General features: G+C 46.0%; 2 protein-coding genes and 1 long non-coding RNA gene across 3 annotated transcripts in view; 1 reads left to right on the forward strand and 2 right to left on the reverse strand.

Moving 5' to 3' along the window:
* Nucleotides 1-11,650, reverse strand: part of LOC144108806 (uncharacterized) — a 46,676-nt gene extending 35,026 nt beyond the window's left edge. The window contains exons 1-2 of the mRNA XM_077641987.1: nucleotides 11,541-11,650; nucleotides 5,268-5,396 (exon numbers count right to left, since the gene is read on the reverse strand). Of these exons, the coding sequence (XP_077498113.1) occupies nucleotides 5,268-5,396; nucleotides 11,541-11,565 (154 nt within the window). The 5' untranslated portion in view covers nucleotides 11,566-11,650. The remainder of the gene's footprint in view (nucleotides 1-5,267; nucleotides 5,397-11,540) is intronic.
* A 395-nt stretch (nucleotides 11,651-12,045) lies between these two features.
* Nucleotides 12,046-14,336, forward strand: LOC144108808 (uncharacterized). The gene is made up of 2 exons (XR_013309511.1): nucleotides 12,046-12,185; nucleotides 14,133-14,336. It is a non-coding gene; the product is annotated as an uncharacterized LOC144108808 (long non-coding RNA).
* Nucleotides 14,337-14,863: 527 nt separating this feature from the next.
* The window catches only part of Taf2 (TATA-box binding protein associated factor 2), a 38,718-nt gene continuing 34,256 nt past the window's right edge, over nucleotides 14,864-19,325 (reverse strand). The window contains exons 32-33 of the mRNA XM_077641988.1: nucleotides 16,953-17,172; nucleotides 14,864-15,954 (exon numbers count right to left, since the gene is read on the reverse strand). Of these exons, the coding sequence (XP_077498114.1) occupies nucleotides 15,509-15,954; nucleotides 16,953-17,172 (666 nt within the window). The 3' untranslated portion in view covers nucleotides 14,864-15,508. The remainder of the gene's footprint in view (nucleotides 15,955-16,952; nucleotides 17,173-19,325) is intronic.

Consider the following 19,325-nt stretch of genomic DNA (forward strand, 5'->3'; position numbering starts at 1 on the left):
ATTCTGTTCTGCACACGAGCTTGCAAGTTTGCTTCCCACCTCTTAAAATCACATTATGATGCAAGATGGAATGCAAAAGCATTCATATACCAAGATTTAAGCGCATGCTAAATGGCCAAAGGTGGTTTTAAACCATCTTTTATGGTTTGCCTTATAGCCAGAGTGTAGCTCCGACATGCGATCTTTTTTTTTTTACCTTTGAAGGAAAACTAAGGCAAACAGAAGCTGGTCTGGACTAACAGGACACCGCGTTTTAATCATAAATAGGCCACTCTGACCAAAAGCAGAGTTTTTATAAGCTAGAAAAAAAATAACAGGGGGCCCCTCAGACAGTTTTTACTTTGGGACTGCCACCTGTATCAATAATTTTTATTTATTTCATACGTCCGTTTATTCAATAAATTAACCTGAGAGCTGAAAAAAAAAAAAACGAAACACGGGTGTCGCCACCACTGGCTAATTTCGTAAGTAAACTGTGTGCGTCGACACCTGTTTTTGCAAGCGGATCCCAGAGGCTACATTACAAAACTCCATTCACTTCAAAGCGAAGGCAATCCGCCTTATTCGGTAAAGACCTCACAAGTTTGAATCAAATGACGGAAAGGTTTTCAAGCACAACTTTCTCAGTGGTTAATCCGTCACCTGCTGCCGAACAAACGTCAGCATAGCAAGAAAGGGCCGGAGGATCAATTCTTACAGAGAACAACAATTGGATGGAGCTGTCCTCCGTGTCCCGTTAAGACTGAACCTCAAGTGCCAAGCAAGTTCGAAACCTCAAATGCTCAACCGCGAGTTGAACACCGCAACACAACACTAAACAAGAGAGGGTGTCTGTTATGGCCTCAATAAGCTTCCAATTAAAGAAAGCACAACTGGGCTACAAGAAAACGTCGAAGGAACTAGCACAAGATCAGGTCGTTTCTAGCAGCACGCAGCAGTAAATGCCTTTCCTGCGCAATTTTCCTGCCTCCTAAGCACACACTAGCTTTCCAGTTGCAAGGAAGGTCAAAGAGGCCTGAACACCAACAGCCGCAGAGAAGTTTAAACCAGTGTTCAGACATTTCAAAAAGTACTCAGCATCCCCACCTTGCGCAACAAAGAAAATTATCTTCAGAAGAGGAAATGAAGGGAGTTGAGCTGGTGTTCGAACTCTCTGCCTGAAATATATACTGGAAACACTTTACACCCGACCGAAAACAACCACCAATGCGAACAAAGGTTGCCAGACTTAATTTTCATCTCGGTTATCGTATATTTCTCTTCTCTGTAGAAACCGTGCTCTCTAATGACCCAGTATCTGTCATATTTTCGAATTTACTAAGCATTTATGATCAAAATTTCTTGCCAAGAGAAAATAAATATGTATATTCTTTTTATTACAGAATCGTTCAGGATACTTGCAAAGGAGGAAAAAAAAAACTTGAAATGCACACACCCATACACGCTGCTAATATTTAACTTACTGACAACACAATTTTCTCACCCAATCACTAGTTATTGAAAATGAAATTTTTGTGATGATAACGATTATGGATTTTTATGGCGCAAGGGCATCTACGGCCAAAGAGCGCCATGACACAAGGTATTTTTCATTTCTCAAGGTGGGGTCAAAGACCCATTTCCCAAGCATTTCACCCTAAAGAAGCCGAGCACCAGACCAGGGGAAGGCTTTTACCCATTCTATCACTGGTGGGTACCCGGCGGCACTGGGGATCGAACCCCGCACCTCCCGCATGCGAGGCGGATGCTCAACCACTTGGCCACCGCTGTGGTTAATTTTTGTGACGGCAAAATGCATTTAGATAACCAATGAGGCATCACGCATGTGTATCAAGTTGGTGGAAAGAATAGGTCTTAGACACCCGATATGTTGCATCACTACAATGAAGTCGCCAAGATTTCAGGGAAAACTGCCTAACAGCACCAGCGATAACTTACAGATCATGCCACATACAAAGGAGGCATCTTTATAATAAATGCTGGTTACTGTTCACACAAGGCACAAAGAAGCCTGGAGATAATACCTCAACCAGACTTCCTTTCATAAATGTCAACCTGAGGTATCAGATCATCTACCTCACTGAATCTCTGCCAGGGGTGCTCCAGGAACCTTTTTGGTTGTTGGGCTATCTCGAATGCTAACATAAAAATTACTATCACTACAAGGTAAGGCCCGCAAAGAAGATTACTATCACTACTAGGTAAGGCCCACAAAGAAGCTTCTCATCTTCAAAGCTGCTCCTGACATTTCCTGGCCAAATGACAGGGAACAAATGCAACTGTGCATGTCTCTTCTGATACGAAGTACAAATTAAACAATTCCTAAACCGCAAATTAAACTGCAACTGCTTAAAAGCCCTAATGTTAATGAAGCAACACAACAAATAGACATAAAATAAAATTGGAAAATTAAATGGCCCATATTTCTTGGATTAATCTGTTCACAGCTACCAGTTGTCACCTCCAGAGCCTATCCTTTTGTCAGTGCAATACTTTTATGCCAGGTTGTGCCTTCACTCATACTGAAAGGGGAAAAAAAAATGGAAGATTTCTTGTAAGGAAAGGAAAGATGCAGTTAACTATTTCAGTGGATGCCTTAACCATGCCAAGGGGGAAGGGATGAAGGAAAGAGAGAGAGAGAAGGGAAAGAGAAGGGCGCTGTAGTGGAGGGCTCCGAATTTCAAGTACCTGAGGCTATTTAATATGTATTGACATTGAACAGTGCATAGGTGCCTTTCACATTTCGCCTGTACTGGAACGCCTAAGGGATACCTAAACACCGGGTTGCTGAAAACAAGAAGAGTTAAAGAAATAGCTGAAAGAGCAAGATGGTGTTTTTGTTTTAACCATCTAGTCAAGGCTATGTTTCAATTCCGCAAGAACGTGCGTATCACAAACACAACCTGCACACCATCTTTGCAGCTATACAACTGGCTAGGAGGTCACCTAATGTTATACCCCTGTTACACAGCCATTTCAATATCCCTCAAACCGATAGTCTATTGACTCAAAGGCAATCGAGCGCTGCTACACGGGCAGTTTCAATGGCAATCGAGTCAACGGAGCAGCGCAGAACGCCATTGTGATTTCGAGGGCCTTCAAGTGCTGCCCAAGGTTGCAAGCGTTGCTTCGAGTGGCGCCAAGCACACTTTCGTACATAATACATTCACGGTACAAAAGCATGAACAAACATTATTCGCCTAAACCTTCATGCAAGCAGTCTGTACAATAATTTTAAAACTGTATCAGAGTGGTTTTAAGTACATTAAGCGCATTAATTTTGCGTTGCGGTTTTTGCGCTCCTTGCGTACTTAGCGGTGACAACATGGCAGCGCCCTGCCCGCCCGCTTCACAGCGATAATAGCTTCGTCGCTAATCCCTCAAAGCAATCTCGTGTTCCAAACTGTTGTATTCGCCTTCGATTTTTAGCTTTTGTTTTATATCAAGGCGATTTCCCAGGAGTTAAGCCTGACGAAACAGCGTTCCGACGCAGTTGGACTGGCTTGGTTTTGGCTCATCTTGTATTCGAGTGGCTACAGCAGTGTCTGCATCTGTCCGTTGCGTACGTGCAATTAAAAGGGTTTTAAACGACATGCTCGTATGCATGTATTTCAGCATTTAGTATACATTTATCAAATATTTTTGTTATTTTTGCAAAATCCAAAGTAGCAATTGTGGCACCACACAAGCTTGGCCTAAGACACGAGAACCATTTCAATGGCCATTGAGATTTGCCGTGTAGAAGCGACACAACTCCTTCGAGTTCGATGACGATTGAGAATTTCGAAGACCCTCGACTCGGTCGCCATTGTAACTGGCCGTGTGACGGGTATTAATGTGGCTTTTCCCACACCACTGACAGTTGCGCAATCATTTCTGACAGGAATGTCCCAATATACCTGCACCTGTGCGTGAACAGGAGCCTTAGACTACAGGCGACAGTGACAATGTCAGAAAATGGCATGCTTGGCAGTATGCGCATCAAATACTGTATATGGTACCGAAAATAAAGGCGTTCAAATAAATGAGACGAACCACTCATAGGTGGTCGCGGTTTCCATATATGTGTGTGCTCAAGTGCATATAATGCAGAATGTGATGAAGTGTGTCACAAGATAGCAAGACAACACCAAATCTTGTGTCAAGCAACCATCTCATTATTTTCTATGCTAAAAAGCACAAGCCCTAGCTAGACTAGTGTGTGCTGCTAAAGTCTTGTTAACGAAGCTTAATCTGAAAAATTTCCCCATTTAAAGGTACAAAAATTGTTATAGCATACAGCACTTAGCCACAGAACTAATATCTATGCCACATGGGCAAATTTCATGCCATTAAGTGCTCAATGCCCCGAGTTTTAATGCCGTTCACACAGTCCCATGCATTTAATAGCATTAACCACACTGCGATTCGAAACCTACTTAGTTCGCCACAACTCATTTGCCCACGAAATCCCTACTCTCGTCCCTATTCCGCGGCAGGAAAGCATGAAAGTTCGTTAAAGACAACCTCCTATCAAGTAGTAGTAAATGTTTCAATCATAACATGCAGTGATATGAGCCACCTGCACTACATTTTCATTATCAATGATGCCCTTTTTTACAGCGACTTGTAACTGGCACTCTCGGCATGTGTGCCGATATGCAAATTTATAGCTAGTTTTTTTTACTTGTAAACAAAGAACAGAGGAAGTTTTCGCAAGTCTTTAATATTACTGCTGGACAACATTGACGAGATTCAGTAGTTACGAGCACAGCTTAAAATTCGGTAAAATTTTTGACTGGCTTGCATGCGCTACCACTGTGATGTGAAATGACATTAAAGCTGGACATTTACATCAACTCCGAAAAACAATCACATTCACAAACATATAACCTAACTTATCAAGCATTTACTATAGTTCCTCATGCATACATCTTTTATAAGAAACTAGCACTCTTTGACGCGACAAAATCCTTCAAAGAGCCGCCGCGGTGGCTCAGTGGTTATGGTGCTCGGCTGCTGGCCCGAAAGACACGCGTTCGATTCCGACCTCGGCGGTCGAATTTCAATGGAAGCGAAATTTTAGAGGCCCCTGTACTGTGCGATGTCAGTGCCCGTTAAAGACCCCCAGGTGGTTGAAATTTCCGGAGCCCTTCACTATGGCATCCCTCATAACCTGAGTCGCTTTGGGACTTTAAACCCCACATAAACAAACAAACAAAAAAATCCTTCAAAAATGACGACACAAGTCAATCATGGGCCAGACCAACCAGGCCTTTGTCACTCACCATCGGAGATGAGCTCCCTGAGGCGCAGCACGAGGCTCTGGAGACGCCCCGGGAATCCGGGGTCGCGCAGGTCCCCCTCACAGGTCAGTACTGTGGTGGCTAGGTCCTGGCCTTCCCCTTCCTCCATATCTGCAGAGAACACATCCAGAGAACACACCCAATGTGGTTCTTGAAAAAACATTTTAAGTGTACACGTTTACTAAACCACAACCACACACTGTTCCCCCCACAAGGACGACCAGATTCATTGTATGCAGAGCTGTCCTAACCCGCAGTTGGCATGTGCAGAGTTCAATGTTCTTAAGTGGCATGACACCGAAGGGAACAGCCCAGAATTACTTCGTCCGCCTGGTGTTCCTCAATGCGTGCTGACATTGCACAACACAAGGCTGTTTTTGCATTTCGCCTCTATCAAAGTGCTGCTGCATTGACCAGGATTTAGAATCAGTGCCACTGAGCTCAGCAGCCAAATGGCATGGCCACCATAACTCCATCTCACAAGTTGTTTTCAGCACTGTGACGGCTGCAGCGATTTGAGCCAATCAGAATGGCACGAGCTGCAAAAAAAAAAAAAAAACATGTTCCATCCGCACACTTCTCTCCCCATGACTGGTGGCTACATCACAGGGAAGGAAAAAGCACCAGTGTCCAGCTGCTTTGCGCAGGCAACTTGGCCGAGTCGGCAGACGCCATATTTTCAAATCGCGGCGCACCCATTTACAGCAGGACCTCCGCAGCACTGTGTTCGTGCGGATTTTCTGTTAATTTAATCGTACTGAGACTGGGGAGCGCTACATTCTAGACAAGGGGACAACACCACATAGGAACACCACGAGACATGAGCGCAATCAGCCAATGAAATGCTCACTGTACTTTCAATACAGCATCTTGAACTACCTTTTCAATTACTGCACCAATTGTTAGAGAAATAGTCATAACACTCCACAAATACTTCAGGGACTACTATTTGTTGCTTTCCTGGGCCCTGACTGGATGAGTGAGCTCTACCTTTCACAGTGCTGCAAACAACTTGTGAGATGAACTATAAGTCATCACTGCAAGTCCAGCACTGGAAGCTTAAGTGACACGTTTACAAAAAAAAAAAAACCTTTCCCATTTTGCCATTAAGAAAATTGCCAAGAATAATGTTGACAATACAACAGCCAGACTGACCTCAAGGCTGCAGCCCTCTCACTGCTAGAGGGCTGCCGGTCACCACAGGTTCAATGCCAGGGATAGGGAGTTGGATTTCAAAGGCATCACAAAGCAAAAAGACTAAGGCATGAGAACAGCCACGCATGCCAAAGGACACCAGATGGTCAAAATTAAAATGCAGCCTTCGAATGCAGCGTCGGTTGAGATCCGCATAGCACCCTTGGGGGCATTTGCTGCAACACTGACCATTTCAATACAACTGCTACTAAGTTTATGAATGCTTTTTTGAACCCTGTCACTGCAAATCATCTCACTGTACATGGTGCCAACAGTTTACCTTTATTTAGAACTAATGGGAGCCCCTGAGCATATGACGCCTTATTTTGCACATATGAAATACAATCTGCACTTCTTGTGCACGAACAAATGATCAAATCAAGAAAAGTGTTGGGAGAAACTAATGTCACCCAAATAAAGAACAGCACTACAGAGGTAAGCTTCTAAGCAGCAAGTCTGCAAGTTTCCAGGAAATGTAACTTCAGAACTACCAAAGGACATAATTCAAGTGACACAAAAGAAAGTTGCACATGCATGCCAGCCAGGCCAGGTTCTGTCCCCTTTCTAGGCACTATTGGAACAATTCTCCTCTGAAGCAAACAATGCCTCAAAAAACACACCTGCCGTATGCTTTCAATTTCTTTGTCTCTGGCAAACCCATACCACAGCAACCTGAAGGAGGCTGAATTTTTCACACCTTTTGTCAAGCCTGAATAAACCAATGCCTATTTGAACAAAAAAAATGAACATAAAACAAAAATAAAACCTTTCCATATTACACATACGTTGATGGCAATCACAGCTCAACAGCAGTAATGGACAACCTTAATTAGTCCAGTGCTCCAACAAGTGCAACATTAGACATTTAATTTTTCCATTAAACCCCGCAGGGAAGTAGAGCGTGCAAGTAAACACTTTTGGGCTGGCGCTTTTATAAACAGAAAAAAAAAATTCGGTATGCATATCCCCCCTTCCGTAAGCAAACTGTGGTGTGTCAACTTTTTTTTTTTTTTGAATGCAGGATCACCGAGGCAGGAAAATACTGCTATTCACTTTCAAGCGATGATCAAGGATCCCTTTTTGCTCTCGACACCACGAGTCTGAAGCAAGTGGCGGGAAAGGAAATGTTCCAGCTAGAAATCCAGTTTCTTCTCGGCAAGGAACACATCTTTCACTGCCAGACAAGCATCAGCGCGGAGAAAAAAACTATACAACCGATTTTCACTAAGAATAAAAAATGGATGCGCCTGAACTTAGTGTCCCCCTTAGTACACTCAGGGTCTTAATCGTTACTGAGGTGATCTAGGGACTCTGATTACACTACATCTTGGATCTGGATTATCCCGGTGGCCTCTACAGTGCAAATGCAATAAGTGCTGCCATTAATTCCTGCCGTAAGAGTGGGCTTTTAAAAATCAGATATGCAAACCATGGAATGAATCTGTGCATTAAAAGGAACAAGAGCAACGACTAAAATATGGAAGCTAGAACATGCCTCACTGTGAGAGGTTGGAAAACAAAAGCACAAAGGGAACGAAAAAGGAAAAACAACATACCGGCTGTCATACATTTGCAATGAAGTTATTAGTGAAAATAAGAATGCTCCGCACTCCTCATCAATGCAAGAGGAATATAGAGAATGAGGCTCAAGCTGGAAAAATGTATAAGATGCGGGCGGCACCTCCATTCAGGAGACAACGTTTGGGCCATTATTACTTCCTGCTTTGTGATGCAGATGTAAACAAACCGTCCTGGCTCATGTCCAGATCCCATCAATAGAATGGGCTTATTTTTCCCAGCCTTGAGGTCGTTAAGGATGCTAACAATGGGACACCCAGTACACGTGAGTCTTCCACTGAGATTTAGAAAACCTTGTCACTGCTAAGCAATACTTGCTCATGCTCAATTACGTGACACCCCACCTCAGACAATAATATGCGCATGATGCCACTTGCAACAATTCTGGCTTTTGCAACAAATTCCAAGAGACAAATTTTGCTACATCCCCTCCTTAGCATACTTTGGGCTCCCTCTCTGAATACTAGTTACACGTGATAAAAAGCTGTAAGGATGCAATCTTTTATTTTGGTTCTTTGCAAGACATCAAGATAGGCATCATTATTCCGCACATTACTGCCGCTGCATGCGAGAGACAGATGAAATTAAATAGAGGAGAAAACACAAAGAAAAAAAATTGCTTCCCCTTCAAGGACACCACTGCAATGCAGCAGCTATGTTTTCTGCCAAGAACAGCACCCAGGGCAACCACCACCACAGCAATGCAAGCCCTTCAAGCCATATTGCTTTCATTTCACAAATAGAAGAATCACATGGCATGACATCTCGATGGCCCATTCTGCTGCACTACCTGATGAATTTTTGCACACCAAATGTGTATGGAAGTCACTCTGATATTTGCAGATTTGCTATCAACCTGTGCAATGGCAGTGTAGTAATCAAGCTTCGATCTTAGCAGTCCAAAATACAGCTGTGCCTTTTGGCTGCAACCAAACACATGACAAGGTAAGCCTTGCCCTTGCTACTGACCACTTCTGCAGTTGCAAAACTGTCAAAAAATTACAACCAGGCTACACCATTTCAATGGCTTCTTAATTAGACTTGCTTTTGCAAAAGTAACGAAGTTTGTTTTTTGTCACAAGCTTTGGCATGTCAACTGTCCTGTCCTGCTCGCGCTCAATTAAAGTGAGTGAGTCCCCCATAAATGTTTCCGCAGAAAACTTTCCCGTTGTGCAAGTGCAGCAAGAAAATTTGTTCGGCTGGTGCGTGTGCCCAATGCCATAAAAGTGCCAAAACCTCATCTGCATGCGTGCAGCTTTCAGGTGACGATAGGATAACACTGCCGTGTGAAGACAACTGAAGGCACCAGCACTGCATTTTTTTCATTTAAACGCAGGAAAGCACCCTAGTGGGCTCGCATTTTCAAACCCATTTATGCATACATTTATACAAGGCGATGTAGCTATAGAAGGATAAGCTATTCGTCTCATCCAAGTTAGTTTGGAAGTACAGGAAGATGACGAGAGTATATAGCTGTAGACAGCCTCGGCAGAATCGAGGGCCTTTAGCGATCAATTGATGTCAATACATTTCTAAAGCAGCCCCGCTTAGAATTTCACGTGAGCGCCTGCGAATGTTTAACCCCGGAGAACAGCGCCACAAATCGCAGCAAACGTTTGACAAACAACAGAAACAAAAATTTAAGCAGACAGCGAGGTGTAGAGGAAAAGGCCTGCAGACACACACGTGAACAACGCCGACGAGGTCCAACTTGCACCTCAAGTGGAGCGAAATTACAGACGGGTCTGCACACGCCTCGACAAAGCGGCGATCATACCCGGGCGCGGCACGCGGCGCAGCCCGGGTTATTAATTCGGCCAAGTGGGCGTGCCTGGATGTCAAGCACGCAGCAGTGAAACACGACGCAGAGCACGACGGAAGGCGCACTGCGTTTCCGCCCGACTGTTTTGACGCGTATTTCTCGCTTGTTTTTCCTCCTCGGAAGCGGACCCCAGGTCCGCCCGGACGCAGCCCGGACCTTGTTCCGAATCACACCGACCCATTAAGCGTCCGCCAAATGGCACCCCCCCCACCAACAAGCGCGGCGCCCGGCCACGCTGGAACCATGCACACGACGTCCTCCGAAGGGGCATTTCCGCAGTCGCGAGTGAAAAAAAAAAAAAGGGGGGGGGGGTGCTCCGAAGGATTAGAACTCTCTTTGAAATAGAGATCGGCACTCCCAGGCGCATTTCTTTCCAACAACGCGAGCGCACCGCCAGCAGAGCGCGAGGGATGCGACGGCGAAAAGCCGTGAGCGCCCGGAGGAGAGGCAACCCCGCGCGACGCGCAATTTGCGGACCCCGAAACCGAGTTCGGGCTGGCGCCGGTCGCGTCCGATAGGACAGCCTCAGGTCGCCATCGGGCGACATCGCGAGTCGAGCGACGCGTCCGCACACGCGGCGAGAGCCCGGGCGCCGACGCCGGGCGCTCGGAATCGACGGCAGTAATGATGACCAGCGGCAGTGGCCGCCGCACGTCTAGCGCTAGGACTAGTAGGGAAGTAGGCCTAACGCCGTCCCGTGTCGCTCAAAATCGATGGGGGTCCCGTAAGAGCGGGCCTGCCCGACAGCGCACGTATGCTGCCCGCAGCACCAAGCGCGCTCGGACAAACTGGCAACGCACCCAGAAACGTTCCAATGCACACGCACAAAACGTGCGACACGCAGCACGTATTTAATGCGCCGGGAACAGAGCGGCTCTGCTGAGGAGTTAACAAGCGTCGCAGGGTTTTGCCTAGCGCCGAGCTATCGGTTTCGTGGTGAAGGACGCCGAAAAATGCGACTTTCTGCGCGAAAAAGGTTGCAAAACCAGTGTGGCGGTGCTGCTCGCGTGATTCCGCTGTCGGGTTCCTCCTGTCCGGCGCGCATATCGCAGCGATTGCTGGTTTTGGTTGCTGAAGGTTACCGAACAGATGAGCCGTGCATCACATCTGAGCTGTGAATCGCTCCGCGCGGCCGGAACGACATTGGGCCTCATGCCATGCTGGGACCGGGATCGCCCCACACTGGCATTCCCCGAAACACTGTCGACAGTGCCCGACGCGTTGGCGGCAGTTTGCAAGCGTTTTCGTTCGCGATACGGGATAAAAATCGGGCTCCAGCTAAGCCTAACAGTGCCTAGGCTTCTGCGGTCCCCGTCCAGCCAACGCAACAAACAGGAGGAGGGGGGGAGTGGAACTGATTCGAAGTTGCCCTGCCGAACACAACACTCTCGCTCCGCACAGAGGTCAACCGCGGCTGAAACGCTGCCTACGGTGTACGGCTGGCACCAGACTCAAAGGCAATGACGTATCGAAACTGTTTCGTCAACGCGAGCGACGATTTTCAAAAGGCTCAAATGGGTCGATGGCAAAAATCGTCTGAACACCCGTTGATCTCGGCGGTGATCAGCCCTTTAGCAGCGTCGTAGCGGACGAAAAAGTGGTCTGTGCAAAACCTACTTCATAACCGGTGCGGCGTGGAAGCAAAAGGAACGTCAACTCACCTGCTTGAGATATTTTTTCGAGCATAATTTTATCCCCGTGATGTGCGCCATGGAACAATAACACAATCCGCCATTTGCAATGACCCGAGTGCGCATGCGTTATTTAATCAGCAGGCATCATGGGAACGTTCCGATTCAGGCACCGCTTGGCGTCGGCTGCTGCGTTCTGCTACTCGTGGTTGGGCGTAGTCGTTCGTAACGTGTGCATTTGGTAGTGTACGATAGAAACACGGAGAAGCTGTTTGACCTCACTCAACAGCGAAATATTGGCCGAGATCATTTTAAACGTACGTTTCAGAGCGCCAGCACTGTAATGCTTGTATTGCCGCAGCGTTCTTATCCTTCGGTTATGTTGAAACCACGGACTGACCTATCAGCGTGCGTGGCGTGCGTTAAAGCGGCCAGCTGTGAGTGTTGCAGAGCCTAGAAATTAAGGCCTGTGCTTTTTCATCTGAACTAGCTGCTCTCCAGGCCTCAAATTTTGTTGTGTGTATGCTTCTGTGCGCGCTCCACTGCAAGGCTATGTAACGTTTGTGCGAATCTGCCGCCAGGAACCGTGGTGTACCACGTTGAATCGCTACTAAAACGAGCTGCCGGCCGCCCCTTGGGCAGCGGTGCTTTCTTTGCAGCGAACGTGATCAAAAGGCAAGTAAAGCCTGGCTGAGCCGACATTTATGCTACGTGTGTATTCTTCTTGTGACTGGACCATTCCAAAGTGCCACGCTGTTGGCTTTTCTCTCATTTCATTTTCTTTATTTTTAGGTCTTCACAGCTGCTTTTTGTGGCAGGCTGTAATATGGACTGGCTAAGTTTTCATGCTCGCTCGCCGTTTAAAAAATATGCGTTTAAAACATCGTGCTGCTGCAGCGCATTATTGTGCGAGGACCCCTTCCTGCATTTAATGTGCTAAAAATCAAGTGCATGCTAATTTGATGGCGTTACACATTGCGCAGAAGAAATAATGTTGCTGCGCGCTTTTATGCGCAAGCTTACAGTAATCCAGTCGCCTACGTGCTGCTGCTCATTTTGAGTTCCGATGCATGCTATTAAAAAAAGCCGCGATTAACATTTTCTTCACGGCGACAAATGCGTTAGCGTCAGGAACCGGCGCACAGCTGCAGAAGCTAGAACTGACCAATCGGGCACCGCTTTTAGGTGTGTAAGGCACAATGCTTTTCGAACTCTCAGCAGATTGGATGGCTTTCACATGACGTCAAGAGCGCCATGATCGTTCACCACGCATGGCCCAGACAACGCTAAGACATCCGGAGTATGACCTCAGGATGTCCGCGTCAGGACGTTCAGACGTCCTCAGGTTTTCCCTACTGGTTCTCAAGCTGTCCAACAGGGATGCATTTGTCCATCCGTTGCGAATACTCACGATGGCTTGATCATATTTGGGGACGTTTTCAGTACTACAGAATTCGTTCAAGAGCTTTTTTTTTTGTGTGTGAGTGCCGTATTTGAAGCTAACTTGCAAGTGAAGGTAACCAGAATAACCAAAAAGAAGAGGCTGCCTGAATGGAACAGATGAGTGGTCCAGAAATCAACCCCATCAGAAGCATGAGATAACAGCAGGTGTAAAAGCAACAATATTTTAAGATATCTCCCCAAGGCATAATTTTTGGGGTCAAAAAGGTTTCCTTCATTAGATCACATTTGTATGCACATATCGTTTAATAAAACCTGCAGTTTTCAATTAATGAGAGCAGAGTGAGAGATAAAGCTAGATTGACCTGTTTGGTTCCACAGTATTACCCTGCAATAGGACGATTATAGGATATCTAAGGAATTTTTGTCCTCTAGCTGTCCAGCTAAGTACTAACTGACATTCCCATGGACATTTAGCCATTGATGCACTTGAAAATGTACTCAGAATGTCCTGTCCGGGATGAGGACATCCTCAGGACATTTGCTGTTGGCTGGGCAGAGTGCATGCAGTGGTGATTCCACTAACAGGCAGAGATATTAGGAAGCGTGACCCCCCTCCCCAACTACCAGACAAGATTTTTCAGAGTGAGGAATCCATTTTCCATTAACTGGACCAAGAAAGTTTAAAAAAAATGCACTGTGCAAGTACCACCCTTCCCTTGTAACCACCCTCCAAGAGTCACCCATAACAGTATGCAGAATTTCAAGAGTTACGACTGGCCCGATTAGGCTGCATTTTGATGGTGGTCGAAACTGTTCCCTACTTCTTTCTTCCTTCATTCCCACCTTCCTTTACAGCACAGTTCAGGTGTCCACTGAGATGCCAGACAATTACTGTGCCATTTCTTTTCCTTAAAAAACCAGTTTCAATTTTTCAATGGTTAGTTCGTCAAGGTGGCATCCACCACAAGCAGAAGTTAAATTTTGGCCAAAAGCCACTTCTGCACTAGTGCAACAGCAAAACACCACCCAAGCAGACTGTGCTGGAATGATTTACAGCTTATTAAGGACATCCAAAGTACCATGACATTTGTGAGGTGACCTATTAACAGATGCAAATCGCATCTAGCATCTGAAGCAAACGTGAATCACTCCTGAATGCTCACTATAGGTGAACGAAAAGATTTTTCGTTTATTGCTGGTGTTTGCGTTTGATTCCAGCCAAACTGTGCCTACTGATGAGACAGTTGATAAATCGCAGGAAGTGGATGGCAAGAACCAAACAATGGCTCCCTATGCGGAAACCATCCCTAAACGTTAACATGTCACTGCATTATCTGCACCATTCACGGTATAATAAAACTGACAAGCCCCAATTTGCATGAATCCATGCAATAAATAAAATGAGGCCATTTTCAGTAGCAAGCTGCAAGCAGGAGAATATAGCTTGAGGCATCCAAATGCACATGCAAAGATTTTGTTGCTACGCTAGAAACACAGTATGCGACTGTCAGTAGCATCAGTAAAAGCACATATGCATGTTAACCATGAGGCTAACATGCACCAAAAAAGTGGCCCGTTAATCCAAACACCCAAACTTAGGCTTGTAGATATGCAAGAATGAACGCAACTTACCTGAAAGCAATAAGCCTTTCACAGCAATTTTGCACAGAAGTTGCCCTGATAATCCAATAGTACTTATCTGGAAGCCTTTTGTATACTTTGCAATAAAGGAGATAGGTCCTTCCCGCGTGCCATACTCCCGGAACAATGCAAGACACTGCTATTACCAATACTAACCAAACCATCCTTCATGGTTAGGTAACTTCGCTGCAGTGCAATGTTTTAATGCTCAACTGTCCCTCCAAGCAGAAGCTGAGCTCTTTTTTAGTCCGGGCAATCATATTTTCGAAAGGTGATCCAGAAAAACAGAGCCAGGCTTACCTCATATGTAGTAGGCATATGCAATTCATTTATTGTACACTTTCACAACACTTGCCCCAAGCTCAGGGATGTGCACTGAAAAACAGCCCCAGTGTATATACACTACACAATGAAGATGTCAACAGCAGTCCACAATGTGCACTTACACTGAACTAAAAACAATGGCTTGGACCGCCCTCTGCTCCACGGTGAGGGTGCACACTAGTTTGTGCATTGGTCTGAGAATACATGCTTTGTTGGTAGATTCATAATAACTTGCCGCAAACCGCATGCGAAACAAAAACTTATATACAATGGCGGAAACTCCGCACACTAAACAGACAGTGACATGGTACCACTTGCACGCCGATGACATCTTGAGGCCGGAAGGGACCTTCTATTAGGGCTGCCATGGCTGCTGGGAAGCTTGCATTTCCTGTCACCAGGTGTCACCAAATGTATGCCTCCCATTAAATTTAATCCGTCGACAGCCTTTTTCCTGGTTGGCTGCTAGCATTCAGTCCGCAGGGCTGTTCCCCACCTCTACACCCTAACTTTGCATGTTGAATGCACCAACAAAAAACTCAACTATGCACTCGATTGCACAATCAGAACAAGGAAGATGGCGCAGGGGAAAAAAAATTCAGCTCTAAACAGAGAAGTGGGATCTGCCCTCAGATGATCTCGTGCTGGGGGCTCCCTGAAGCACCACCTCCAAACGGTGCTGGTGACTGGTTGGTGCTGCCTCCCGAGCTGTAAAAGCGCTCCTTCTCCAGCAGCCGGTCATGGCTGCGGTGTTTGTGCTTGTGTTTGTGCTTTTTGTCTTTCTTTTTCTTCTTCTTCTTGTCCTTATGCACTTTGGAACTGACACTGCTGCTGCCCATGTCGTCCGCTTCGCCTCCCACCACGGTGGAAGACACCCCTCCGAGGGACGTCGACGGTGTCGCGACAAGCGGAAATGTGCCAGTCGGCACCATGGTGGATGGGTATGGTGGCACTGGTGTGGGGATAAAGTCTGCATGTACAGCTGGTGGCTGTAGTGGTGTCGCTTCGGGAACCGGTGTGCCCATTTTGAACATGCTTGAGTCGAAGCCGGTTGGCTGGTGATGAGTCGAAGCTCCTGTAAAAGTAAGAATTATTTTTTTTTGGTAGATGCATCAGGAGAAGAAAAACGAACAAGTTAACAAGTTTAACATTTTAGCTTACTGGCACATCTGAAGCCAAAAGTTCCGAGCACAAAATGTCTATCCCTGTGCACCAAACTACTATAGAATGTGTCAAGTTTGGAAGCATCTGCTTAGAAATGAACATGTTACGCATCCTTTCCAAAAATTATGGCATGAGAGCAACATGCATAGCATTACAATGCAAGAAAGAAGCATTCCAGTTGAAACTTCTGCTTTAGTTTCGTTCAATTGAGTGTTTCCAGAATAAAGTTGGGAAAGGAGCAAGCCACCTGAACTACAGTTCACACAAGCTTCTAGCTCGTCAACAGTGTTTAGAAAGAATGCAATACTTTACAATTCTTCTCCCCAGCCATGTTTACATTAGTTGTTTTTTATTTGCCCCAAAAGAAAACAAATAAAAAGCAGCTCTTCCTAACTACATTAGGTAAAGTCCAGAGTTGCACACCATAACTGCACTGCTTGGATTACTGCCATAAGCCCCATTATGTGCCAATCCATTGTTTTAACAGCTGCCCAATTTGGTCTTGCTTAGCCAAGCTCATGGTTCATGGGGGTTTAACGTCCCAAAACGACTCGGGCTATGAGAGACGCCGTAGTGAAGGGCTCCGGGAATTTCGACCACCTGGGGTTCTTTTAACGTGCACTGACATCTCACAGTAGGCAGGTCTGTAGAATTTCGCCTCCATTGAAATGAAGCAGCAGGAAAAAGTGCTCCATTTATAAATCTGATTTTTCTCAGCAGTAATTGCACTTTTCACCGCCAGGCAAACAAGAAAGGAAAAAAAAACATGCAATCATCTTTCCCAAGAACAAAAATTGGATCCTCAGTATTCCTGACAAGCAACATGCAGTACTTACTGCATTAAGGTCTTCCTCTCTGTGAGTTACCTGGTAAGCAAAGCGGGTGGCAGGGAGTAACAGGTCCGCTCACCTGTGAGCCCCGGAAGGGACTTGGACTGCGAGTCGTCGGAGTAAGTGATGTCAACTGGTTGGATGGGTACCACGGGTGCAGCGACCAGGCCAAACTCGCCACTGCTGTGAGAGGCCTCCCTCTGCACCGCCGGTTGCACCACCGGCTGCACCACCATTGGTGGCGGTGGTGGCGGCGGCTGCTGCTGCTGCTGCTGGACTGGCACGACAACTGCCGGCTCCTGCGGAACAAGACAAGAGAAGGCACATAACACCTTGAGCGGAACGATACCAGCATTCTGTACTCCGGGAGTGTCCATTTCAGTCTGCACCAATTCATTCGAGCCCCATATCTGTACATGACGGCTACATGACAACAGATGATGCACCTTTCCTTTTATTTCATCTTGGCTGAACCTGTGCCCGCCATAGCAACCACGCGTGCAATGCTAAAAGGGAATATAGTGCTCCAACAATCGCTATGCGCTAACAGTTTACATTGAAGCGTTTGAAAGCAGCAACAGGCATCTGGAATTGATTTAAAGTCACTGCGACCTTATACACTTAAGTGTTCCAAGGCGCTGGAGATGGTGTTTGCCTTCTTCGGAGTAAAGGAATGCGCACAGTTTAAGGCACACCAATTCAGACATGTCCACTTTGTGGACTCTTCCAGTATAAAGGCCCTCCACTGACTTAAATGCAACAGGTTTGGAAAAGACTGCAGGACGTACTCTTCCTTTCCAGCCACATAGCCTGCATTGGAGCCGCTGTTAAGGTGTTGCTTTTTAAAGGCCAGGCAACGGAAACGTCGCATAAAAGTGATAAACCTGTAGCATTTTATTGCTAGCGCTGCGTAATTAAAGTTGGTAAAGTATGATCATTTTTGAATGTCTATGACTGGCAATTAAAACTTTCCACAATGGAAAATCTTTATTTCCACAAATACAGGACAAAGAATTGGCAATACTGTGTTGAAGCATAATAAATGTAAAATAAATACACAAGCCTATTTTTTAAACGTGCCTCACGCACACTCGAGACGGAATGTCGTAAAAAAGTTTATGGGCTCTGGGGAAAAATTCCTGCATAGCTCTGCCATGTGACGCCGTCACGTGGTATTGTTACCTATGGACAGAGTATGTACATCCTCCTCATACCTTTCACATTCGCACACGTCCAGCTGACTAGACGGGTAAGTGGCAAACCAAATTGCAAACGATCCTGCAGTTTCAGATTCTAGCACAACGCACACTCTGGAGATCATCGGAAGTAAAACCACTAACAAAAACCTTTATTTTCTCTCACTACCTACCGTTCATCTGGGAGGACTCTACCACCATGAGAGAGAGCCGGTAAATAATGCACAGACTGAATTTTCATTGCTGGAATCAATTTGTATACAAATTTATGACACTATTTTTTAATCTTTTACACTCTGTGCTCCGCGTACCTCGGCAGGAGCAGGCACCAGCACTAGGTGCGTGCAGCCTATGGCTTTGGCACATTTTGGACGATCACATTTGAAAAAAAAAAAAAGAGGTCAATTTATACGAAGCAATGCATGTGGCCTGGCTTAACATCAAAAAAAAAAAAACTATGCCAACTGTTGGCACAGAAAGGCCTACCTAACGGGCATATTAAGAGAATAATGACGGTGGGGCAGTTTGTAGGTTGGTTTTGCCTCGGATTTTTGCGAAAAAAAAAGGGGGGGGGGGGGGGCAGAGGCACATTAGAGGCTGGTAAACACGGTCACTGTGCAAGCATGAATGAACTATTCACATTTTTGCAGCCCGGATCCTACGTCAGAGACCAGGCATTTCATTACAGGGGTAATTTGTTTCAATTTTATAACTTAGTACTACTGTAAGGTGGCTTGCGTTCATCATCTCTAACTCCTAACCAATACAACTCCTAATCATACGCACATTACCAAACAAAATTTGTTGAAATGAGCAATGAACACCCTTGCGATTCTTTCCAAAATGCACACCTCCAGTAGAAAGCAGCTGCCACGGTGCTAACGCTTACTTGATACAGTTGAACCCGGACGTATCGAACTCGGCCAGGTACGCATATCCTTATCGGAAACGTAGAAGCAAGGATATGTTGCACCCACATTAGTGGCGCTTTTCTTGCTGAAGTGCCGCCCGCCATCATGTTGGAAGCGCACCGCTCGCTAGGTGCTGATAGGCCTAACTTGCTCCGCATCGAAGTCGCAGTGAACGGTACTTTGGAACTAGCCACTGCCTATCACAAGAGGTCAAATCCTGTTACCAGTACACTATAAATAAAAAAAGCTCCCGTTAAAATTAAGGTACAGCTGCCTTACACAACACTTCGGCAGCGAAGCGATCGAAGCACGGCAGGCGAGGGCCGCCGATAGGCGTTAGGTTGG

The sequence above is a fragment of the Amblyomma americanum genome, chromosome 10 (assembly GCF_052857255.1).
Source record: "Amblyomma americanum isolate KBUSLIRL-KWMA chromosome 10, ASM5285725v1, whole genome shotgun sequence".
Classification (NCBI taxonomy): Eukaryota; Metazoa; Arthropoda; class Arachnida; order Ixodida; family Ixodidae; genus Amblyomma; species Amblyomma americanum.